The 26,660-nt window shown below is 45.2% G+C and overlaps 1 protein-coding gene across 1 annotated transcript; it reads left to right on the top strand.

The window, feature by feature from the left end:
* The first annotated feature begins 561 nt into the window (after positions 1-561).
* NDP (norrin cystine knot growth factor NDP) lies at positions 562-26,660 on the top strand. Its single transcript, XM_026012246.2, has 3 exons — positions 562-939; positions 15,233-15,615; positions 25,391-26,660. The coding sequence occupies exons 2-3, from the start codon at positions 15,442-15,444 to the stop codon at positions 25,616-25,618; spliced, it is 402 nt and encodes a 133-aa protein (XP_025868031.1). The 5' UTR covers positions 562-939; positions 15,233-15,441; the 3' UTR covers positions 25,619-26,660.

Here is a 26,660-nt window from a genome sequence, read left to right as displayed (position 1 = left end):
CTGTTAGTTTCACACTCGGATATCCCAAGGAGTCAGCAACTACACTTTCCCATTGTTCCTAAGCCCTCCCGAGAGTTTTATTCTAAATGATGCAGATGAAGGCGCTTATTAAAGTGCCATTGTGGATTTCACCGTGGATCCGCCGCTAAAACTCGCGTAATGGATGAACAACCCCAAAAAGAGCTCTCGCCACGCACACGCGTTGTGAGAGAGCAGGGCAGCAGCGTTTTGCACTTGCTTCAACCCTATCGCCTGAGAAGTGGTTCTGATTCCCATCTTTCCCCCCCGCCCCCCCACTTTACTTAGAATTTCAACTTCATCTCAGGCAGCTGCTGAATCGTTAAACAGAATGCCACCGGCTCTGCATTTCCCAAACTCTGGATCCGCGCTGCGGGCTGCCCATCTCGATGGCATGCTTGCCAAAGCATTAATCCCAGATTACTCATTTAGCCTGTTATTAGCCCCCCCTCAAAAAAAGAAAGAAAAGAAAAGGAAAACAAAAGAAAAGGAAAGGAAGGAAGGAAGAGAGGGGACTTCCTCGCCCTTGCCCCGTTCCTCTATGTTGTCCGCAGCCTTAAGATGCTCCGTGGAAGGGAGCCGAGCGGTGGGCAGTGGCTGAGTCCCCGATAAGGAGCGCCTCACATTTCCGTGGCATTCCCATTTGCTAGAGCGCTGCTGCGGCCGCACGCCTGATTGATATATGACTGCAATGGCACTTTTCCATTTGACATTCTCTCTCTCTCTCTCCCTCTCCCTCTCCCTCTCTCTCTCTCTCTCCCTGTGTCGCTTAAACAACAGTCCTAACTTTTGTGTGTTGCAAATATAAAAGGCAAGCCATGTGACAGAGGGACAGAAGAACAAAAGCATTTGGAAGTAACAGGACCTCTTTCTAGCTCTCAGAAAAGTCTGAGAAGAAAGGAGCCCTGCGTTTCCCCCAAGGTAAGCAGGAAAACAAGCGCTGACGGCTTGCCTAGGAAATTACTTCTCTCCAAACCGAGCATTTCATCCTCCTCTCAGACAAAGAGACAACCTTTAAATACCACTTAAATTTGCATTAATTGAATTTGCATTAATCGGTAGCATGCTAGCATTGTGTTTTTTTTTTTTTTTTTTTTTAAATGAACGGGTCTTTGAAGTCTGTGACAGAGGAGGGGAGCCTCTCCGAGAGGCTGGATGGAAAATCCCTCCGGGTTTGACCGAAAGGGATTTTATTTTCAAACTCTCTGCGTAGTAGTTCGATGTAACTTTGTGATGGTTCTTATATTTGACCCGGTGAAAGGAGACTGGGAAGCAGCATTGGACGACGTGGATTCCTGAAGCCCCAGTATCTTCCCCACCGCCCTCATCCCTGTTACAATGGGGGCACTATGAAGGCGGGCGAGCCTGCGAGTTTAAAGCGCACTGTTTACTTTTATTACTACTTCTGTATGCTGTTGATCTCCTGCCAGGGCTCCGCCGGAGTGCTTAGAATGACTTCAAACAATAGGCAACATTTATTTCTAGCTTTCTGTGTCACGCTTTGCAGGAATCCTGTTCCTTTGCACTCTCCTCCCAACGTGCAAGGACTTCGCTTCCATGGACGCAGTCAGGAGCACTGGGGAGAGAGGAGGATGGGTTTACTATAGGATTTTGATTGGGCAAAAAGTCCGAGGAAATGCATGCTGTTTGCCTTGGCCTTACTGCAGAGGGTTATTTTTAGTAGTCAGCTTGTCCCTGCAGCTCCACCGATGCTACGCTGTCCAAGCGGTGACCGAGAAAGGATGCTCCCACCAGCGCAGGGACGAGGACCTGTAGGAATGGCTCCTGTAAACACCTGAGGAATATTCGAGGGGGGTTCTTTCAGGCTCCTGAATGCAAGTTCTCACTTTAAATGAACAATTGGGCTGTAGGAGGCCCGGGCATAACTCTTTCTTGGGGGACGGGAAGTTTGTGTGCAGAATGTTAATGACTCAGAACGCCCTGTAACTGAGGCTCATTGTAATTCACGAGCCCAGATAAACCTGCGTGGAGGTGGTGGAGGTGCAGGCTCCCGTCCCTACCGAGATTCAGGTGCGGACAAGGAAACTCTTTGGCCAGACCGGAGTCCCACTTTCTGTTCTTTGCAACTGTCGTTAGTAACGGATATGGATGCTGCGAAACGCCTCTTCATTTCTAGCAGGAGCGTGTTTTAATTACAAGGAGCCGGCATCGGCAAACTGCTCCAACACAGAAACACTAAATCCCCGGTGCGTCTGAAAACCTAGAGCCGCCCAAAAGGCAGTGTGGGCTGTGGGTGTCAGCCGAATAGGTGGGGGGGGGGGGCGCAGAATGCTTCTCCAGGGTGCCTTTAGACCAAATGCGAGTATGTGCCCATTTTCTCCGCACCAGTCTGGCTTCCGAAATTAAACTTGAGGGTCTTCTGGACCAGATTTCACTGTGGGGTGGGAACGGGGGTTTATGGGGAAACTTTCCTGATCTCCTCCAGTAACTAGCCTACTGAGCATTGTTGAGTGAAAATCCAGCTTTTGAATGAGGTAATTTACAACCTGGGGATATTCTCCATTTGAGAAAGCCTGAAAAGATACTATGGGTTCTATTGCTTGGCAATTTTTCAGTGATTAAAAAAAAAAAAAAAAAAAGCAGAAAACAAGAAAACACACACACACAAAAACCCCTCCTGCTGTTAACAAAGCAGTGAGCTGAGTGAAAACAATATTCTTGTACTGTTACTCAGACCCTTACAGGAGAATGCCTGAACACAAAATGCAAAGTTTTGCATCATTTACTTTGAGATACATTTGGTTCAGGTAAAGGGAGAGCTGATGGAGGCTTTCTTGACCGACTGTGTACCAAGCAGCTGACACCCACAGATGGAAACATGCCTGTGGAGGTTTCAATCTTAATTTGAGTTCCAATGACACTGTCAAGGGGAAAATAAATCATTTTTCAATACATTTAACAATTTCCAACTCATTTATTTTCCCGGGCCCTTGAAAAATGGGAGTTTCTCGGAATCGTAGGCACGGATGGTGGCCGGCAATTTCTACTGTATTTTAAGGACTTGCGATTCATTCAAGCGCTGTTATTCTTATTGGTTAATTATTCATTCCATCCTTCTCTTAAGAAATTAAGCTAGCCCTGCTGGATGCAAAGGTGAACGAGACATTGTCCCATGCCCTAATTCTCAGTCTGTGTGCTGTCTCCAGTTAGGTTTGGGGACTGAAATGGACTTCGCCAATGGCTAAACGGGTCAATGACTTCCTTGTTACAAAGGACCATTTCAAATATCTGCTGATCCCCAGATTTGCTTGAAGTGATTGTCGCTTATCAATGGGTTTTCTTTCCATCAATGATGAAGGGGTTCCCCTGAGGCCTTTATCACCGGATCTTGGGTACACGTCACTCACAGCTAATGTGGCCCGGATCTTTCCCGCCTGGGTAGAGGAAGCCTGGAAAAAGGGCAGTTTATCCTTTCTCTGCTCCCTTGAGCACACTCTGGAAAGGACCACGTGCTGTCTCTATCAGGGATGGCTGTGAGTCACCTACTCAGCAGCTGACATCAGGGCCACTTGATGAATCACTGAATGAGAAACATGCACGGAGCAAGATGCTATGACTGGCTCCCACCCCTTACTTGTCCCGCCCCCAGGATCCAAACCAATGACCTCTGGGTCTGGCCTAAGTTCAAGGGGCCCCTGGGAAGAAGTTGCCGGAAGTAGTTCCCCAAACCCAGGTCCCCATCAGAGCCACACACAGAATGGCTTTTGGATAATACAGTCTTGTGTTTTCTGGCTTGGGTAGGTTACAGGGGTGGGAGGGGGGAGGGGGGAACAAAACCAACAACCACCCTTGAAGACAGCATCACTACAGTCCTTGATTTGGTCCTTATCAGCAGATAATCCCATGGTTGGATTAAAATGCCTCTGACTCCCTGGGGTGCCTGACTCACCCTAGCCAGCCTCAGCTTCTTGGCCAGTGGCCTTGAAGGCCGACCTCACCTCTTCCCATGAACGTCAGCTCCTGCTACTTTATCCAGTAACCACCTCCCCCCCGCCCAACCTCCGGCTGGGCCAGTAGGGGCAGAAGGGATGGGGAGGCAGGTGGAAGGACAGAACTGCTAAAGCAAAGGCGGGTAGCAGGGCCAAGTGAGGGTGGGTGAGCTCCCGGGCCCAGATTGCTGTGGCCTGCCCTGGCTGTGATCAGCTGTCATTTCCTCTTCGTGTATGACACTGGGGAACATATTAAAATTTCTCTGGGATGGTATGTTTGGAATTCCTCTGATGCCCCACCTCACCAACTTACCCGGACAATAAAAGCAAGGTTGTAAGCCTTTGAACAGCTGGCAGGCTATATATTTCCCCGCTTTCTTTCGCATAATCTAATTCAGAAAAGAATCCAGCTAGACTGGCAGTGCCATGTCTGGGTACTTGTCCCCTGCAAGTCCTTCCTCCGCCACCTCCTTCCCGCCCGCCCTGGAATCTTCCTGGGTGGCATGTGGCTTTTATTTTCTTTTGCTCTCCACCACTCCCACCCCGCCCCCTTTTCCCTGCGCCTGAGCTCCTTCCATTGTGAGCTTGCTCTTTGCTCTGTCTGTTTTCCAGACAGCCTGGGTCCTGCTCCATCCGGGGAGAGCGGGCCCGTGAGGTCTCCCCATCTTCATAGTATTCTCAGGATGTCATTCTTGGCAACGGCTCTGCCGGGCTGCGGGGATTGGGGGGCTTTCTGGAGCCCTGCGCCTGAACCCACTGGCAGAGAGGAGGAGCCCCATGGCTCGGCTGCCCTTCAGGCAGTGGAGAGCAGGGCTGGGGTGACCCGGGTTGGCAGCGACGAGCATACCATCACAGTGACCCGCGCATCTCCGGCGTAGGGCTGGGGGTAGCAGAGCTCTGGGAACGCCTGGATGCACTTCGGCCTACATTAAGAGAAATGTGGTTATTCTCTGTTTCAGGGGGAGAGACAAGTGGCTCGAAACAAAGCTCCCCGGATCCTCGGGCCCCTGCTCCTCCCCCCCTTCTCCGTCCTTCCCACATCCTTTCCTTCCCAAGGAAAAAGAAGGACAGACAGGGTTTTTAATTTGGCTAGCACGGGCCTGAATGTCTTTGGGAAGTCCATTTGGTGAAAGCGAGAGGGGAGGAGTGGATCCTAGCTGGAGCCGAGCTAAAAATGCATTGGGCTGGGGAGCTGGGGAGGACTTTTTCTTCCTTTTTTTTTTTCCTTGCTCTCAACAGCAGAACAACCGATTGGTTTATGAGTTGCAAATGGAAGGCACTGGACTTCTCAATTAGACATTCCCATTTAAGAGCCTCATGTAACCCCCTCTGTGCAGCATCCTTAAAAGATGCTGCTAATGTCCTTGGGACCAAAAGGTATCAAAGAGCAATCTACAATGCAGCTTCCTATTCCTTTTCTTTTCCTGGGGGTTTTCGTCGTCTTTTCCGAATTAGCTAAAGTTCATTAAAAGACCCAGAAGGAGAAATTTAACACAGCTGAATTAAAATGAGTCTTTTCCTGTTCACTTGACAAGGAGGGGGGGGGGTGGATCGAAAGGAAAGAAAGAGAAGAAAGAACCAACTCCCCTCCTCTGCCACTTCTTGGGTTTTAATATGAATTATTCCATACAAGTCCCTAGGCTAGAGGATCTATTTAAAGACGCCTGGCAGCATGAAGGGAGAGGGTAAAAATACAACCACTCTTTTGTCCATCAAAGGTTTTCTTTGGGAGGACATTAAGAGCATTCCTATTTTCCTGTCTGCCCCTGCCAGTGGCAGAGTTCCAGCTGGTAGGTACCCACTCCTCACCCGTCAGATCAGCAACCACGAATTTCTGTGTTTGATTCCAGCAGAATGCAAAGGGTGGGGACTCCTCCCAAAGCCCCCATGTGTGTGCAGCGGGGTGGGAGAGGCTGGTATAGAAATGAGCGCTGGCTTGGCTGTGCAGGTTGCGTGCCGCAAATTCACACACCCACACGTTCGAGTTTTTGAGGAAGATTGTGCCGAGGGCATTATTTCTGACGCCAGCTGCCCTCACATCTGCAAAGCTTTCTTCTTGTGTGTCTGGCGACAGTTTGCTTGCTGCTGTTCGTGCTCACTGTCCCCTTCATCAGAGGGTCTCAGGGTCTGATGGGTAAGCCTACAAGGCTGAAAGTCCCACCCCCTAGACCCATTCTCAACAGTCAGAACGTAACAACACCCTGGATGGGGTTCACAGTCTGGGACAACTACTTTCTTGTTCGAAAGAGTGCTGACTCAGAACATTCAAAGAATGGGTAACTTCAGTCGACAATATATCCCCAGTGCTTACAATCAGGAATTCATCCAGTTGGGGTCCTTTTCACCCTCATGTCAAAATCTGCACGTGAACGTTGACTCGTAGCTTTAAACTTGGTTCTGTAAGATTTGCAGTCAATGTATTTTTCTTTTTCTTTTCTATTTTTTTTTCCTGCAAAAGCTCAGAATTTTTCAGACAATTTTCTCTCTTCCAAGGCCTGGCTCAATCCCAACGTCTCCTTTGAAGCTATGATCCAACCAGTTGCAGTATCCTTTAAAAATGAAAGGGCAACAGGTTAACACATTCTAGACAGTTGATGAGCTGTCAGAAAATGCTCAGGGGTGACGTTTCTGCGGCACCACAAACCAACAATTGCCCTAAACATGGAGTCCCCTTCCATCCTGCCACCAATAGGGAAGACAGATCGGGAGAGAGCAGGTCAGGGGAGAAGTAACAAAAGAGAAGGAGGGAGGACTATTTTTGATGTTCCAAATCTGCTGCCACAGATTTTCAAATAGCACACTTTGGGAAAGGGAAGCTTCCCTTAATTTCACCTACTCCCTCTGGGGGAGAAGGGTTTGACCTCTAAAGTTGCCTTCTTTACTTGGCGTCAGAAAAGGAGGTCAACTCCTCCAGGGAAAAAACATCCCCCATCCTCAGCTCTAAGTAAAATGAAGGCATATACATGCCTAAAATGGACGTGAAGAATTAAAGTCCAATTTCTTTTTTAAACACGAGGCGATATTTTAGGACTTGATGCGTTTCTGCGATTTTTCCTTCAAACTATGGGAAATTGCTCCTTGTCAGGATTTAAATATTTCTTTTGAGGTTTGAAATCCAAAGGCAGCAGAACAGAATTGTCAAAGGAGAACCAACAGTCCAATGATGCAGCTGTAGTGTGCGGAGTTTAAGCGAAGCAAAAAGACCAGCAGGGAACCAACAGCCCCAGTACATTCAGAATTATGAGCAATATAGAAAAACGTATGTGTACATGCTTTTGTTTTAACCTTGCCCCATTGACATTAAGTCTGCATTCACGGGTGTTCTGGATTGCAGTGGGATTGATTTCAGTATTCAAATCCCTCTGTTGGGCAGAATAGACAAATTGAACGGAGGCTGAGTTGGTTTCATTGTTTACGCCCCATTTCTAACTAAGGGCTCTACAGCTATCAGGCGAGATCACTACCCACCATTCCAAAATGCTGTTGCAGCTGAGGATATTCGAATGCAGCTTTGGAAACACTTTGCTGGACACTTTGAAGAAAAGCCAACATACTCATTTGGCTCCAGGGTAAAAGGAAGCCTATACCCTGAGCTGATACTGATTACCTCCCTTTTCTTAAAGCCATATCAGGGCCAGCAGTCCAGTAGCAGAGCAAGTGTCAAATTGCTTCAGCAACCAGGTCCCCAGAATACATGGCCGCCTTTTCTTTTCCATAGGGAGAGCATACATTCATCCTTCGGCGGGACTGAGTCCCTGGGCTGGGTGGGTATCTCCAAATCCTTCTGTTTCCTTTCCAAAGGTAAGTGGTAGGAGTGTGTCTCACCCCTGATGTGAAATCCCCTTCCTGGGGAGGAGTGGGGGAAATGAAGAGAGCCTTCCCTTTCTGAAATTGGGCTATTTGAAATCATTGAAAAGGCAGTGGCAGATTTTGAACATAAACAAATCCTTCTTCTTTCTCCTCTGCTATTTTTTTTTTATGGCCTCCTCTCTTCATATTTTCATTCTCTGTTGATGGAAGGATGGAAAGGGACTCCCTGTTTAGGGCTATGGTTAATTCATGGCACCGCAGAAAGGCCACCCCTAAGCATTTTCTGACAGCTCATCAGCAAAGCAGTGACAGCTTTTAGGGGAGTGGTAGATTTACAGAAATAATCCAAACTCCCAAAGGAAAAGACTTCAACCATATCATGCTTTTCAGCACACAGGTCATCAGACTTCATCACTTCCAATATGGAAGGTTTTGTACTCTAAAAGTCAGTTAGCTATGTTAACCATTAAGAACTCACAAGGAGTCTTTCCATAGAAAAAACTATAGAAGGCCACAGAAGCCCAGCACTAGATCCAAAAGCCGTAACCAACAGGCAACTCTTTTGGGCCCAAGTCCCCACCTGGAGCTCCAGGCATGTGCCTCCCTTAGCACAAAGGTTCTGTAGATGCTTTACCAAGCAGAATGCCTTGCTCTTGACTGCTGAGACCCTATTTGTTCTATATCTGCAGAGTGAACAGCTCTTCTAACCAATCTTCCTCTTCTATCCTGAACCAGGGTGTCAGAAATGGCCCTGCTAGGGGATGAGGACCTGTGGCTCAAGCTTGGTTTAGGAATAAGTTCACTCATAGGAAAGATGTAGGAGGGTTGAACTCAGCTTTTATCACCATCATCAAAAGAAAGCAGTCTACTTCTACCATGACTGCTTACTATTAGCCTCTGTCCTCTCCCCATTTAGTGAAGATTGGAAAGAAACACTAGGAATTTTAAGACAGCACTAAAAGGGACCTAGGGAATGGGTAAATAGCCTCACTCACTACTTCTTATTATCAACAACATATTATTAATTTATAACTATATTTGATACATTCAGGTACTGAGTCAATTGGTTATTAAGGGCTCTTTTTATTTCAGGCCACCAATATGGACTTATGAAAAGGGCAAATTCTTATGGTTTGACCTTCAGTTTTGCTTCAGGCACCACCTTACGACTTGTCCTCTTGCATAAGAAAGGAACCCTTTCTGGAGTATTGCTTTGGGGAAAATGAAGCCTCAAAGCAGGTGCCGTGCTGAAAAGGTAGGCTCAGGTTAGAGAATGTTAGAAATGGGGAGAACCACACAAGCACCTGGACCAGTCCATTCAATCTCGTAGACAGGGAAACAGAGTCCCAGAGAAGGCAAAGGACTTGCTCAAGATGGCACAGCCAATGATGAGAGGGGTAGGATCAGAGCTTGAGGCCCCTCAGATCAACCATCCTTCTAGTAGAGCAGGCGACAATAAAACGCCTTCGGGTTTCAGGATGCGGTAGAATAATTATCTAATATTTCTGGCAAATGAGTGCAAAACACGAGGACACACGACACTTAACAGTGGTGGGATATGGGTTTGGGGATGAAGAGGTAAAAGCTGGAGGTGTGGGGGGGGTGGCGTTGAATAACAAAAAGAAGTTCCTCTGGATGTCCCAAAAATCAGGACTTTTAAGTTTCAGTCAAGTCTCAAGGTCAAGTCCTCCCACACCAGTCCCTCCCCAGACAGTAAAACTATTTAATCCAAGGACACACACACAGGAGGGGCCACTTGACAGTTGGCTCATTCTCAGAAGTTCCTTCTATTCCCAGTTCTTCTTTTCCTCACTCTTATTTACTCCAGAGCTGTGATTTATTGCTTCTCTCCCAGGCTGTATTTCTCCCGCCCTCCTGCTTCCCCCACAGCTTCTCTTCCTCCATCACTGCCACTGTTGAGTTTGGCCATGCTTGGCTAGTAGTGCAGGTTGGGGAAGCGAGCGCAGAGTCCTGTCCCAGACTGGAGGACCACTGTTGAATTGCAAAGATGTCACCCTCCCTTCTACGGTGGCACTAGGGGGACAGGCATGGCCCCACACACGCTTCCACCTCATTGGAGACTGGACACACTGTGAGATGACAGGGGCAGAAACCATATCCTCCCCAGTGACCTTGTGGTTGCCCAGCCTTGGTACCCTGCTGCTTCTGGGTCAGCCCAGGCCTGGCTACTTGGCTGCTCCTGATGTGCCTCCAGATAAGAATATCAAAAACCATCCGTTGGGCACATGGGATGCTTTATAAAATCCAACACGCTGTTTACAGTTTATAAATTAAGTGCCCTGGGAAGAGGCATCTGACTTATTCTCCAAGGCATCTAGTTGACTGAATCCAATTGGAATTCTTTGAGTTCCTGAGAAGGGGCTACTTAGCACTTCACACTCTCTGATTAGACCTAGAATTTTTCTTTCCTAAGCCTCGTATGAAGCGTTATCTAGTCGCAAGCTCCCTTCCACACTTACATCTTTGATTTTTTTTAAATTTTTGGCGATTCCATTGAGAGAGGCTCTATGTTCTGCTGTCTTTACCTTACTCATGCCTGATATGATTGTCCTAAATGATGGTAAATATCAAATCCTTCTGTCTGTTATGCTGACACCATTCCAAAGTCATGGTATTTTATCTGCTTTACTTGATCTTCCTAGAAATGATGCAATGCATGTTGGATGTGAATTAGATGTTAAGGGAGTTTGTCCTTGTGTCTAGAAAGTTACCCGGGAAACAACAAGCCAAGACTCTTTGCTTGTGGATGCAGTGAGCTGGAAAAAGGCACTGGAATACGACCTATTTTTTCCCCCTAATCCTTCACGGTCATCTGCTAGAGCAAAAGGAGACACAGAGTAGGTGCCTAATAAATATGTGTTAAATAAATATTTGCAGAGGGGTGCCTGGGTGGCTCAGTGGTTGAGCGTCTGCCTTCGGCTCAGGGTGTGATCCCAGGGTCCTGGGATCGAGTCCCACATCGGGCTCCCTGCAGGGAGCCTGCTTCTCCCTCTGCCTGTGTCTCCGCCTCTCTTTGTCTCTCGTGAATAAATAAATAACATATAAATAAATAAATAAATAAATAAATAAATAAATAAATAAATATTTGCAGAAAGAAGCCACAGGAGGCATTACGTGCATATATTAGTCCTGAAAACAGCCCAGGGTGGGAATATGGATACCAAAGCACCGCCCTCCCTTGCCTGGCAAGCACGGCAAGCAAAAGGCCATTCTTGGCACATGCCACTTATCTTAGCCTGTTGTTGGAATAATGTGCGTGAAACCAGCACTCTACCCTCTGCCAGGCAGAAGGTCAGCCCAAGAGTGAGCTGATCTGTGGACACAACACCATCTCTCACCCAGGAGGCTGGGCCCGCTGTAAGCTCTGCTATATTATTTCCCTGAGGATGACAGGTGGGGAAATCTGGGCACCAGTTGTTCTTTTCCACTGGTATCGTTTGGAGGGTAGCTCCAAAGTCGGGCACGCTGGGCCTACGTGCCTCTCCTGCCGGCAGAGGCTCCACGTTGGAGCTATGAGAATGTGGGCTCTGTACCTCCGCCAAGTCCAAGTCTCAGAGACTGGACCCAGAGCACGGAGCCACCCCGGAGCTACCCAGTTCAGCACAAGAGTCACTTTCTCACTCAATCCATCATGGGCTGGGCTGAGTTTCTAAGTCTTGATGGGCAGCACTTGATTTTATGCTCTGTGGCTTTAAAAAAGAAAGAAAGAAGGAAGGAAGGAAGGAAAGAAAGAAAGAAAAAGAAAGAAAGAAGGAAAGAAAGAAAGAAAGAAAGAAAGAAAGAAAGAAAGAAAGAAAAAGAAAGAAAGAAATTGGAATTAATTTAATTTTGAGCAAAATGACAGTAGCTCCTACATTGATACCCCTTGGCTGCCATAAATCAGGGATGGTGAGTGATGTGAATTTTCTTCATTTTGATTTTCCTCTTTATGACTGCTTTCCTTGGCACTTCTCCTCCGTGCACACTCTGACCAACACCACGTTAAGACAACTTGACTTCATGTCACTCGTTTTTTGAGCATGATGCTTATTTCTGCTTCAACACAATAGTGTTGATTCATTCGATTTGAACACTTAAGGCAAAAATCCCAGTGTTAAGTAGCAAAACTCTTACTTTTTGTGTTTTGAGAGTTCTGTGAGTCCTCTAGCATATTTAAATTGTTGCTTGAATTCTTATTTCAGAGTTTAATATAAAAACTTAACAGAAAACACCATGCTTTGTGAGTCTGTCAAACTGAAAAATGCATTTCTTATTAGCAGTAAAGCAACATTTTCTCTGTCATTTTTAAATTCTTTATCTTTATTACTACTTCTGGATTCTGCTTATCATCTTTAAAGAGAAAATCAGATAATAAAGTTACATTTTGTGTGACATTAACTATCTCTTTATCATTAGATGCGTCACAATATTTGCTTGCAAAAGTATATTACTCCCCTTTCAGGAAAAAAATTTTTTTCGACTGTGCTTGCAATTCCGGATGTCACTACTAGGTGGCAGTAGTGCTTAAGAACTAAATGACCCACCAGGAAGACTATTTGACCAAGAGACTAGCATGTCTCCTGATATTTGTAAGAAGTAAAAATATAATACTACTAAAATAGTGAAACTGGCACAAACATTAAACATCCATTAGCTTAATTACTATTTTTAAGCCAAATTTTGAAAAGAGAAAGTATAATTTTTTAGAATGAAGTTTTGGATAAGTAATACATTTACAAGTTCAGAAGTATATGAATAAAAGTATATATATATATATATATATATATATATATATATATATATATATATAAAAGTCTTTCTCCCCTATCTGTCCATAACTAATTGAATAGCTTCTTGAACACCCTTCCAGAGCTTCTCTGTGTAAATACAAATGAACACCAATATGTATTCTTATCCTTCCATGGTTAACACAAATCAGTAGAGTTTCTGCATCCTTCTTTATATAGTTGCATAGTATTCCACTGCATGAATGTGGCATAATGTATTTAACCAGTCCTCTAGTGATAGATATCTTGTGCGGTTTCCAATTTTATGCCATGACAACCAAAGCTGAAGTGAATAACCATATGCTTGTGTGAGCACACATGTAGGATAATTCTTGGAAATGGACTAACTGGGTGTAAACATTCACATACATAGGGTCTTGTTATTGACCGTTGTTGCTTGTTTTTGCCATTGGGCTATATGTTTTTCTTCCATTTGCTTCTTTCATTTAACCATACCTCCTGGCCATGGCTCTGAAAAGAAGTTGCCAGCAGTGGGGAGGGAGAGCCAGGACTGGAATGTCTACTTTTCCCTTCGTCCTTTACCATTGGCTCCTGGGGGAAATATCTATAGACTGGAGTGGTGAAAGAAGAAATCTAATAAATTCCTTTTCTGAGACTAATTAAGGCTTCAAAGAGACGGATAACCACTTGGGATAATACAGTCATTTTGAAACTCAGGAAATGGTCAGTAATGTTGTAGCCTCTGAACATTGAACCCAAGAAAGCTCTGGCCCTTTGAGTTGAAAACCTGATGAGGTTCATTGTGATGTGCCGCTGAAAAGAAAACAAAAAATGCTCTTTGGCATCCCTTGCCAATTTGGAGACTTATGCTCAGGTTTGATCAATTTTAATGAGATGTTGCCATTAGCACGCTCAAGAGGGAAAGTGGTGCAAAGCTGTATGAAAATATGGTCTTAACTTCAGGATTATCTTCCGTCTTCCATATGGAGACGGTGGTGTCTGAATCCCTAAATATCAGGTGGTGCCATTTTAGAGCAAGAGGGAACTACAGATGCCATCTTTTCCAATTCTTGTAGTCTACAGATCAGAAAACTGGGACCAGACCAGTTTAGATGCCCTGTGCAAGGTCTCCCAGCTACTCAGTGGCAGGGCTCGAGCCCAGGTGGGTCTCCTCATTACTGGCCCCTGCCGTTCCTGCGATTTATAGGATTTCTCTGACACAGACTCGCTGAGATTTTGCCATTGCCAGGGAAGCTCTTCTATGAAATGGCCCTTTGGCACACACCCTTTTCAGCCTGGGATCCCCCACCCCACACTCACAACTGAGGTTAAGTGGGTCTGGGGCTGTTCTATCAAAGCAAAACTAATTGACTTATATGGACTTGAACTTCTATATTTTTTAAGATTTTATTTGAGAGAGAGTGAGCTAGAGAGAGCATGAGCGAGGGGTGGGGGGGGGGGGCAGAGGGAGAGGGACAAGCAGACTCCCTGCTGAGCAGGGAGCTGACACAGGACTTGATTCCAGGACCCTGAGATCATGACCTGAGCCGAAGGCAGACGCTTAACTGACTGAGCCACCTAGGCGCCCCTGGACTGGAACTTCTAATCTTGATCTTATTAATACTTTGCCCTGTTTATTTGGACTCTCCACGAGTAGAAAGTAAAAAAATGTTGTACAATAAACAAAATAATCACAGTCTTACCTGAAATACCTTTGAAAGTTTTTCTGAAGCTTTAATTATCATGTTCCTTTTGTTTAGGATGTAATGACAGGCCTCCCCAATTGTCCTAAATGTTTGAAAAATATTTTTGATACTCCGTTTTCTGGTGTGATAAAAAGCCCCCATGTTGGCCATGCCGAGGAGGGTTAGTCAGGTGATAAGGGGAGCTCTCTGCTTTGTCCAAGAATAATATGGTTAAAAGAACAAAGCAAATTTCAAGAAAACCGATATACCCTGATCCCATTTTAATGGCAAGTCTCTGCTCTGACGACACTTTTTCAAACTGTAGCATGTGCTCAGACAACAGAGGCTCTGCAGAAATGTGTGACCCTTTGGCAAGTACGCATGCGTTGAGGCCAGTTAGCATAATGTGTATTTCAGATGCAGTTTGTCATTGATGCTGGGTGGCACGGGGCTTAAAACAAAAACAGGATGAGCCTGGAGCAGGATGAGCCCTAAATGGAAAACTAGGTGGGTGGGTGGGTATGGACTTGGAAATGGAAAATGTACTTCTTTCCCGTGGGACGTGGCCTGAGTTCATTAGTGCTGACCTGCCTCCTTTCTAGCCCTGGGAGCTGACGTTGACACCAAAGCTTATGGAGAAACTGAATAGACCCTCCCGCCCCCACCAGCCAGGGATGAGGATGAGACCACCCAATTCAGTTATGCTGTGGCCAGAACCACATGTTTAATCTTTACCATTAGTTCAAACTATTCTTGCTCCTAGAGACATGGGATCTGGCAATTAAAGTCAACATGTGCTTCCATTAGACCATTGTGTCCACCTCCAAATGGTTATAAATATGTAGCATGAGCTACGGGGAGGGAGCCGGTAGACTGGATGACAGCCTATGCTAATGGCACTCTAGAAACCAATATTCCTCACTCAACATGACGCGGAAAAATTCTACCCAGTACCTCCTGGGTTCCATTCGTTTTTCTGGGTAAATGTTTCTGGGGAAAATAATTTCTGTTTTCATTCCAGCTGTGCAGCGGATACTGTGATGATGGATTGCAAGTGGAAAGAGTAAGACAAAACTCGAGTATACAAAGGACAATGACAACCAGAAAGCTTCAGCCAGATCCTGCCCTTTGCTTGAAAGGAACTGGAGCCTAGGGGGAGGCGAAGGCATTTCCAATTTTTAGTCCTCTGCCTCCCTCTGCTGTTCCTTCTCAGAAGTTTTCCTTACAACAATGAGAAATCATGTACTAGCTGCATCCTTCTCTATGCTCTCCCTGCTGGCGCTAATGGGAGATACGGACAGCAAAACGGACAGCTCCTTCATGATGGACTCGGACCCTCTGCGCTGCATGAGGCATCACTATGTCGATTCTATCAGTCACCCATTGTACAAGTGTAGCTCAAAGGTAAGATCCAGATCTCTGTGAAGGTAGCGTTACTTCCCAGAGACAGGAGAGAAGCCGTATTCCTTTGTCCAGGGGATGGAGAACGCTGACTATAGCCCACACCTGAGCTCCTTGGCTGGCCCACGGGGCTTGGGGGAGAGTCAAGCTCTTAGGGTTTCCCAGCAAGCTTTGAACCCTTGTCGGTAAAGCTGCCTGAGGGACCACGTACACACCCAGACAGCTTCTCTCTTTCCAGGCTGCTTGAAGTCAATAGGAAAGGCTGGAAGGTTCTCACAATAAAATCGTTGCTCGACACGAGGTGAGAGAGGTGTGTTTCGTCCCCAGCTGTGAAATGTATGAGCGGTAGTGCTCTTTATCAAGAAAGAAGAGTAGAGTCTCTAGGTTATCGTAACTCCTCCTACCTCCACCAGCAATAAAGAGGACGCGGACTCAAGAAATATGATTGAGCAGTAGAACGTACTTCTGGGGGTGGTGGTGGGGCTCTTCAAAGAGATTCCTGAGGGAATAGTTGCTCACTGGCTTCGTGGTCCAAGTCTTCCTCCACCTGACATGCTTATGCTAAAATGATTTCAAAAGAGAAATGGCAACTGGATCATTTATCATTTTTACACGGATTATCCAAATCATTCTTGTTTGGACTAGGTTGTGTGTTTTTTGTGTAGGCAACCTAGGCGAGTGATGTGTCAGGTTGGGACAGGGCGTGCGAAGAAATACCACGCTCCAAAGGCCACTGAGAGTGGCCGGCCACCTGGACCACCCAGAAGGGAGGTGCATGGTAGGCAAAGGACAGACTCAGAATGAGAATCTCACGACCATCACTGCCCCCAAACAGTCACATGAATGAAATTTGCCCACATTTGGTAAATAAGAATTTGTTTAGCCCAGGCTCAGAGATTTTCACTGTAGCCCTGAGACCAAAACCACTTAAGCATTCTCATATGGCAAGTATTTTTTAAATTACCAGTGTAATTAGGACGTTTTTGTAATATCAACCACTAGAATGAAGACCATATAAGTTAATGTCTCTACCCTCCATTTCAAAACATCATGACTTCTGTCTGCCTTTAAAATTTCCATCACTTCTCTGATTACAACTCAGTGCTAATGGCTTGTTTTAGTTTGGGGGAATCAGAATTTGAGTTAAATCATTTTAACCATTATATTAATAAGATCTAGGACTGTGGGAAAAAATAGAGACTTTCCACTTAAAAACTTTCTGGCTCTTATTTGTACTTGTAGAACTAAAAAAGGAGTAAATAGATAAACTTAAATTTTTGCAAGACTGCAATCCCTTCTTAGGCAAAAAAAGCTAAAGCAAAGGGAGAAGAAAAAAAAAGACAGGACATGTTTTTACAACTGTGATTGCTCAGAAATCGTGGGCCTGAGCAATTATTAGCTTCTCCCCTCCCCCAACAGCACTAGTATTTGGTGGTTCTTATTCCATGGATGGGTTCTCCCTCTATTGAGCTGTTCTCCATTATCATGATTCTTTAAAGAAAGTGGGGGTAATTAAAATTATTTAGAAGGAAAGGTCAATGTGATGATAGGAAGGAACGGAGAAATAGGAGCGTCTCTAAAAACAATCTGGAAAGATCTGGTGAAATGATAGAAAAGCACCTTGGCAATGATCAAATTAGTTAAGAGATGGTCAAAAAAGAGATGTCGTTAACTTGAGTCCAACAAACTCATGGTGCTTGAGCATGACTCCTGGAAACAGACCTTAGTCTACCTCCGTTCACATCAGTTTCTTCCAGAATGCCATGGCAAATAGCGCAAAATTGTGATAGGAGCAAAAATGTTTGTAATTTCATGGGAACGATCTGTTTTCAAACATCTCAAACCATCTCAAATATAGTAATAGCTGTATGTAAATGGTGCTTGTAATTATAAACCTTTCTTTCTTGGCCTTAAAATATGTCTGGCAGGATCTCAACTACTCAGACCTTTTCTGGATTAGATTTTCCCTAGGTATCCAAGAACAAAAACTTGTTTTCATTTTTAAATAATCTCTAATTCATGACTCTCCCAGACTCAGGCTGGTCTTCTCTCTAATGAGTCTCATTAACGAAATTGTTCTTTACACACTTGAGATAAAACATTTAGCCTGTGTCTAGAAAACAGCCAATGTGGGTTTTTACAATGAGGAGACTCAGGTAAATCTTTCCTCTCTGCAAAGTTTCCCTCCACATGATGTTCAAAGGCCGTTATTTACTAGACACGTGCCTATCATTTGCCTGTCAATTGCTAATGCTTCCCGACTTACATTTCTCCAGTGTCTGGCCCTGGGAAGACAGATGACCAGGAGCTATGACCCAGGGTCAGGGGACGGAGAGCATCTGCTTGAATACCTGATGTGTTTCAGGCATCTCATAATATATGATCTAATCACTGCCAACAAACCTGTGTTGGAAGACACCACTAATCCCAATTTACCAGGAGGGAAAACTGAAACCCTAAAAAGGTATTCAGTAGATTGCTCATTTAGTCCAGGAGGAGCAATGTCTGCCTCAGATCATTTTTCTTTCAATGACTTGGATCTTTATATTGAAGAAATGCCGGTAGATCATAGAAGCCACTATTTAGACTATTGGCCACTATTTCAGACTATTTCATTATCCGAAATACTGATGGATACTCCACAGTGTTTCCAGAAAATAGGGATAGTAGTGAAACTTCTGTGGAGCCTTCCGTGACGCTGTTTGTTGCCCCTAGCCCTGAGCCTTGTCACCCATTGCCTACTAATCCAGGAAAGGGCTGAGACAGAGTCAGGCAGAAAAGACTGGCCATGGTGGTCTACCAAGGAGATCCGTGTGAGCACAGATTATGATGTGCCTCATAGCTTTCAGTGGTGACACCTCCTAGGACTGGTTACAAAGGATCTTGGGAGTGGCAGGTTCATTGACAATCTTCCCTGAAATTCTGAGTGAGTAAAGGCTATAGAGCAAACAGCCAAAAGGTCAGTGGCTAGTGAACATGAGCTGTCTGGAGAATCTTTAAGGGAACTGAGGCATCTCAGACTTTGACGTGACAGGAAACCTGGTTTCACATTCCAGCTCCACAGTGTGCAAAGTGGGTGATTTTGGGAGAACTGAAACAATTCCTTAGTGCCTCAATTTATTCCTGTGTAAAATGGGGCTAATGCTATCTATCTAAAGGTGGGGGTATAGGTCTTGGTGATGATATTTGTAAGGCATTCAGCCTGGTGTCTGGCACATAGCAGACATTAATAAATGATACTATGATCTTGATGATGAAGTTATAAACTGGACAGGTGTTGAGACTCCCTTTCTATTTCAGTCACTATTGAGACCTCAATAACCGTTGGGATCTCAGATAGCCTGAAGGGATTAGGAGAGTGAACCTCATCGTGGTTCTTGTTAAACACAGAAACCTGGCAGGGGTGGAGGGAGCATGCAGAAAAGCAAAGTAGATGTAAGCCGTCGTGCTGGGTGTTAAGAGTGGGAATAAAAGTAGAAGAGAAACAGATCCTGCTGTCTGACGTCCCTTCCCAGGTAAGCAGAAGAAGCAGGGAGCGGAGGGGGACAAGTTCTAGATTTGAGCCAGGGATGGGTTTTCAGGAGCTGAGGCTGGGAAGGTGAGCCAGTAGGGCAGGCCTGTGAAGCCCGAGTTGGGTGAGGAATAGGTGTACCTTGCAAGGACATAGAACCAGTGCATAGGGTTGTCTGAACTCTGAAGGCCCACAGGGGCAGCAACTAAGAAGGACAGTTCAGAGGACAAAGCCTGGAGAAATTCCCAGAGGAAATGAGAGGGGAAGCTGTTAAGGTCCCCAAGCCTCTCCTAGTGCTGCTGACGCAGCCCATAGTATTTGGAGAAGAAATAGGGAGATTCAGGAATAATGAATTTATAATACAACTACTGGGAGATATGACTTTTTTTTTTAAAAAAAAAAAAGGAATGAATTTATACTGAATGCCTACTGTGTGCAGGCACGGTGGCAGGCAATGGAAGCACAAAAATAAGAAGGAAACGAGAATGTTTTTACCCTCATAGTGCTTATAAGTAAATGGAAGATAGAGGGAAAGGAAATGTTCTGTGTACAAAGGCTTTGTGTCAGTTTGAGTTGTGACCAGAGTGAAGGGACCAGATTCCATCATACCCCATGCTGCTTCATTCCTCAGGTTGCAATTTTGCTGATGCCTTTGGCCCGACACAGACCCTTTGTTGACCTGGGTGCCTGGAGATGAGCTGAACTAGTCATTTGTTGAGGGTGCTGGGGAGGGAAGAAATGGGTGCCCCAAGAGGTGCCATGGGACTAAGGGGTATGTAGTGTTCACTGCCAAGAAAAAAGGCTTAAAAAAAAAGTTTCTCATTTAAATGAGGCAAATTAGCCAAACTCCTGTTCTAGGATAGGATGTTCTGAGCCAGAGTCTTTATTCTGATACTGATGAAGACATCTAGTCAGTCATGGCCTGAGCCAGGAATTCACAGAGGTCCCCCATGACAGAGGAGAAAAAGTGGCTCTGGCAATGGTAAGAATCTTTCAACAAGGCGTGATGAAAACCATCTGTGTTTGGGTTTTCTCTCACTCAGAAGATAGTTGTATATTGCAGTAGAAGACATAACTGCCTAAGAAGTATGGTAGGTCACCAGAGAGAGCAGGGGCCTGGGGTCTCCGGGTGTAATCCTTGGTCAGGACCCAGGAATCACAGCTGGCTATAACCCTCACAATGTAGCCTGAACTTGCCCGTGACCAGCTTGAGCAACTTAGGAAATTCCAGGGTTTGACAGACTGACTTGTCATGGTTAGAACAGAAGGCTCAGGAGTCAAGCTGCCTCAGTCCAGAATTCTGGCCTTCCATTGTACAGTGATGTGATATCAGGCCAGTGACTCATCCTCCGCCTTTTCGTTTCTTCATTTGTAAAATGGGGCAAGTTTACCTTTTGAAATGGCCGTTAAGAATCAGGTTGCATATGAAGGGCTTGGCACAGAGCCTGTAGCCTAGTAAATGTTCAATACATGTTATATATTATCATCATTACTATTCTTTTATTATTACCCAAGGACCTTTCATTATTCTTAGCCTCAGCACATGGAAATCAGATTAGAACATCCCTGAGCAAACTCTGTCAACCTTGCAGCTCTGTTCATATTAGAAGAAGCTGACTTTCACAGCCAGCTAGAGCCAAGTGACTCTAAGGTTGAGGGGATACAAAGGAACCGCTGGAGAAGTTACCTAGCTTCCTAGCATCAGGCCAATTGCTTGGGGGAACATCAGAGAGCAAAAATTAAACTGGACCAAAAGCAGATAATATGCATGCATCTGTCACCCACCTAAGCTGTGAGAAGTCAATAGGTCAATGAGTAACAACCAACTGTTGAACCTGCTCCTTTGACGATGGAGCCCCATGTGGGTATTTGTCAAAAGATATTCATTGTATGATTTCATAATGAAGCAGTGCAGCTGCTCCCTATTAAGAGCAGTTAAGGGCAGCCCGGGTGGCTCAGTGGTTTAGCACCGCTTTCAGCCCAGGGTGTGATCCTGGAAACCTGGGATCGAGTCCCACGTTGGGCTCCCTGCATGGAGCCTGCTTTTCCCTCTGCCTCTCTCCCTCTCTCTCTCTCTCTCTCTCTTTTTCTCTCTGTGCATCTCTCATGAATAAATAAATAAAATATTTTTTAAAAAAATAAGAGCAGTTAAGTGCAGTGTAAAATGTAGAGGAGTCATCCCGTTAGTAAAGCATGGCCAAGTCACCCAGGCACGAAGAATGTGCATTGACCACAAACTGGGTTTTGGCAGGTGAATTTAACTTTGAAGGTGAAGTGGTGTTTGGTGAATTCATTAAGGAGTTAGACACTGTGTGGTACCATCCAAGGAAATTCTGGGCGTCTCTGGGAGTCCCCAGATCACTGGGGGAGGGTCTTGACAGTGGAGATTTCATTTAGGAGTGCTCTTTCAAGATTCAGCTCTGCATAAGCTTGGAGGTGGTGATGATGTATCCCAAGAATTTCATAAGTAAAAGGACAGGCTTGTATGGTTATGATATGGTTGGGGCTCCCAGAAGCGAGTCAAAGTAGATTGGAGAAGGGTGTGAGTTGGTACATGCTTCAGGAAAACACTTTAATATCAGAAGACAGGATATAATAGTGATTTAGATCGGAGGCTTTGTTTTGGACCGACCTGGGTTTGATTCCAGCTCTACCTTTTACCAGATATGTGAGTTTGGGCAAGTTACTTCAACTCTCTAAAGCCTCAGCTTCCTCATCTGTAATAATGGTACAGATAATAAGAGTGCCTTTCCCATCAGATTGTTATGAGGATTAAATGAGATTAAATGTTGTAAGCCCTCAATAAATGTTAACTGCCATTATAATTATTAGCTAAATGATCGCTATCTAGTGATCAACCTAGAATGGAACCCTTCAGACTTTAACAGGTTCAAGAGTCTTGCTACTAAAAATGTGGATGTTAGCGGTCCTGACATCAGCCAGAGTATTGAGACAAATGCAGAATCTCTGGCCTCACAATCTGCACTTTAACAAGATCTCCAGCTTATTTACATGCATGTTATAGTTTGAGAAGCTCTGGTCTAGAAGAGGTGAGAAGATGTTCATTAAATCTATAAGACAGGTGAGGCATGGCAGAGATAAAACATCAGGAGTGAACCTGTAAAGCAGATATTTATCCTTTCCATTCCTTAATGACACTCATTTCTAGATTTTATCTTCCAAACTCCCTCCAACACACATTCACAAACTGGAGCTAGATTTTTATACCACTTCCAGTTTCGAGATGGGTCTATATACCAGAAATCTCCCAGACAGGAGATTTGCATATGTGTGTTGAGAACGTCAAGGGCCCAATAATTATTTCATAGGGTCTTCTTAGAGCAGAGGGCATTTGAAGTTGGCCATGGAGGACAGTTGGGATTTCATTAAGCAGAGCTAGGAGGAAAGGGCATTCCTGGAAGGGGAAAGACATGAGCAAAGGCAAGAGGCAGGGAAATTCCGGGTTATTCCATGAACTCCTAAGTGATTAAGCTGGATTGGAATAGGGAGTGAGCAACGAGAAATAGAACAGTTGTAAGGGAGTGAGTGACAAGAATGAGAACAGTTATAAGTAAGACTGGAAAGATGTGAAATCCAGGTCATGGAGGATCTTAATACCAGTTCAGGATTTTGGACATTATGCCAAAGGCAGCATGCTGACGCTGAATGTGTTTATTGACTGTATGTGCCCATGTATTCTCCTTGCCCAGAAAGTCCAGGTCGTGAGATAGAGGGACCCATTGGAGGTGACCCCAGGGTCCTCAGTGCTGGAGTTCTTGTCCTTCAGAAAGAGCTGAAGGAGGTACTTGAGACCTTGAAAATGTTTAGTGAAATCAGGATCGGGTCAGTGCTTCTACAAATGGCCCAATGCTGCTGATTTGGTCGTTTGATGGACAGTGCTAATTGCTGGATCATTCCAGATCTACATCTGGCTCACCTGCATGTGCATCAGGCGAGAGGCACTGCTATGTCTATGCCCCTTTGAATTAGCTCTGTTGACACAGGTTCACTGTATTCATCTGGACTGCAATTAGAGCTCAAAAGACTCCATTTGGGGAGATGATCTCTGAATATTGCTTAATCTGCATAAGAGATGACCCACCTTAGAGACGAGCACATTTAACACTACTCTAAAGTGAGCTGCCAGGGAGCTCTTCCCCCAAGCCCGCAGGTGTGGGGAGAAGGCACTGGGGAAGATGTTGGGCTCCTTCTCAGAGGGATGAGGTGGGTGCCAAGGACTGACCCGTGGACTGCTGATCTATGGTATAATCTTCAAAACCTATTTCAGATCATGTTTCCTTTGCCTAACAACACGAAGAGCAGGTGGGATGGCACTGAAGCTTTCATAAATTCAAGATGGCTTAAGGCTGCCATTTTCTCTCTACCTCCATGATCTTCCAGAGAAAATAAATCAGTAGGTCCTACTCCAACTTCACAAAGCCCTACCAGTTGCTCCCCAGTATCTCAGATCCTATTGTTGGATTCATCCCAGCATCTTCTTTGATAATGATGTTAATAACCTATAATGACCAGAAGTCAACTTGTCTTTCTTTTAGAAAGATGAACAGGCCATTTCCTTCTTTTAATTCTTAATGAATCAAGCTGCCCACCCTACCCTACCCTACCACTATCTGTCCCTGAGTGTACATAAGAACACTGGGATGAGGGATGAATGTACGGGAGACATAAATGAGCCTCTGCTCTGTCCCCTTAAGCTGGACTCAAAATACTGAGCGTGTGCCTATGTCCATTGTTCTGGGGATAACCTGGGTAGTTTGCATTGGATTCTTAAAGAAGAGTGTTTACTAAAGCCAAATTAAGAGCCACTATAAAGCACATAGCCTCTGTTACTGCAGCCCAAATTTTACTTTTTTAAAAAATATTTGTTTATTTGAGAGAGAGAGAGAGAGAGAGAGAGAGAACACGAGCAAAGGGGAAGGGCAAAGAGAGAGGGAGAGAGAATCTCAAGCAGGTTTGCCACTGAGTGCAGAGCCCAACTCGGGGGTGGATCTCACAACCCTGAGATCAGGACCTGAGCCAAAATCAAGAGTCAGACACTTAACCGACTGAGCCACCCAGGAGCTCCCAACCCAAGCTTTAGTATCATCCTAACCTACTTTTGGAAATGGAGATTGAAAAAAAAAAAAAAAAAGAAATGGAGATGGTCAGAATGAATGACTCTAAGATTCAACTGCACAAATCTCAGGCTCTTTCAGTGTATAACCCCAGGCATGTGATTCCAAGGCCCAAAACATACCCTGTTTCTATTTTATCCTCTCATTTCAAGTTGTAGTGTCCAGAATATTTCTTCCTGATCACTCAGGTTACCCTCTTTTTCTTCTTCAGGAACTGTATTCATTTTCTTGAGCAATTCCTTGCACATAACAAATTCTTTTTTTCTGTAGTCCTTCCTCATTTACTTCTGATTTCAATTCAGAATGACTTTCTGCATCTCAAGACTGGTCGAATTGACATTGGTCCAATGGTGGTGGATATCACCTGTTCCGAGAAATTGCTTTTGTTCTTTGTTTTTTTTTAAAGATTTTATTTATTTATTCATGAGAGACACACAGAGAGGCAGAGACACAGGCAGAGGGAGAAGCAGGCTCCATGCAAAGAGCTTGAGGCAGGACTTGATCCCAGGACTCCAGGATTATGCCCTGGGCCGAAGGCAGGTGCTAAACTACTGAGCCACCCAGGGATCCCCTGTTCTTTGGTTTTTATTTGCACATCATGATGGGGGAGCCTCATGTAGTGGTTCTACACCCTGAGTGCTCTTTGGAATCACCTGAAGAGCCATGAAAGCTCGGGCTCTATCCCCAAGGATTTTAATTCCATTGGTTTGAGATGGCACCTGGATGCTGACATCTTATTCTTTTTAATTTTAATTTTTTATTTGAGAGAGAGGGAGAGACAGAGGCAGAGACAGACAGACAGACAGAAAGTGTCAGCAGGAGGACGGGCAAAGGGAAAGAGAGACAGAGACTCTCAAGCATTCTCCACGCTCAGCACAGAGCCCAATAGGGGCTCGATCTCACGACTCTGCGATCGTGACCTGAGCCAAAACCAAGAGTCCATTGCTCAACTGACTGAGCACCCCTGGGGGCTGACATTTTAAAACAAGTTCTCCAGGAGATTCTAATGTGCAACCAGGGTTGAGAGCCCCTGGTCTAATCCGGTGGCAATTGCCAAAGAGTGTTAGGATGCTGTGGAACCTGGCTGTGATTCTGGCATCCCCAAGGGTAACCTCATCTCTTCTCTCCCCAGATGGTGCTTCTGGCCAGGTGCGAGGGGCACTGCAGCCAGGCATCACGCTCTGAGCCCTTGGTGTCCTTCAGCACTGTCCTCAAGCAGCCTTTCCGCTCTTCTTGTCACTGCTGCCGGCCCCAGACCTCCAAGCTGAAGGCACTGCGGCTGCGCTGTTCGGGGGGCATGAGGCTCACCGCCACCTACCGGTACATCCTCTCCTGTCACTGTGAGGAGTGCAGCTCCTGAGGCCCGTGGCTGAGTGGCTTCTGAATGGGACAACCTCCTTTCTCACCGCGACAGTTCAACCAGCCAGGGAAGGACTGGCAAGAAAAATCAAGGGGAAAAAAAACCATCAACAATGAAGCAGCAATTCCCACGGGATTTTGCATATTCTAGTAATAAAGACTCTCCATGCTTGTTGACACTGAGAGATGCTCTGGGAACTTGTTTTCCATCCCTGTCCCCTTTCCCTGGTACAATTTCTTTTGGTTCCTTTTCAGATTCAGGCATGTCCCCTCTTGGCGCTGAATGCTCTTTGCATTTCCAACAATTCAGCATTAGTGGGGAAAATGGGCCCCCACGCAAGAGTGGGGCAGGCTGTCACTGTTTGGTGCAGACTAGGGAAACAGTCACTTTGGAAAGCAGGAAAGCCCAACTCTTTCTGCGGTACCGTCTGGGTTGGGTTGGTTTGGTTTTGATCTTGCCATATGGCCAAAGGTTGCCATCACTGCTAAAGGTTACCAATTTCAAAATTCCAGGCACCAAGCATGTGGATATGTATAGCGAGGCTCACTCACAGCCAGCTAACTGACATTAGAATAACTAACAAATGGATTCTCTTACATGATCCTGGAACTCCTGATAGTGGTAATTATTATTGAGAAATGACTTTTGGGAAGTAAGGGTGGCATAAAGAATTTGTCATCTGAAGGCTCTTGCAGGTAAATTATGGTAAATTTTTGTAAGGGAGCAGACTTTTAAAGACCCACACAAATACGGATCCTACACTGACTTTGAAAAAGGCATATATGTACTAGTGGCATGGAAAACGCACTATACTCATGCATGCAAATTAGACAACCGAGTATGAATCTATTTGTGGGTGTACTATAGCTTTAGCCATGTCGCGGGCATCATTCTCTACCATCCACTTGTCCATATGAAGCTTGCTGCCAAAATGGTAGCCTGGCTCATCTTCTGAACATTTGGCTCATCTATATTTTGGTCCTTGAGACTCAAAATTTGACTTATTCCCATGTTGTGAAATAAAAAGACAGTATCTTCAAAA

This window comes from Vulpes vulpes, chromosome X (genome assembly GCF_048418805.1).
Source record: "Vulpes vulpes isolate BD-2025 chromosome X, VulVul3, whole genome shotgun sequence".
Taxonomy (NCBI): Eukaryota; Metazoa; Chordata; class Mammalia; order Carnivora; family Canidae; genus Vulpes; species Vulpes vulpes.
This window is presented reverse-complemented; position numbering and strand designations above follow the sequence as displayed.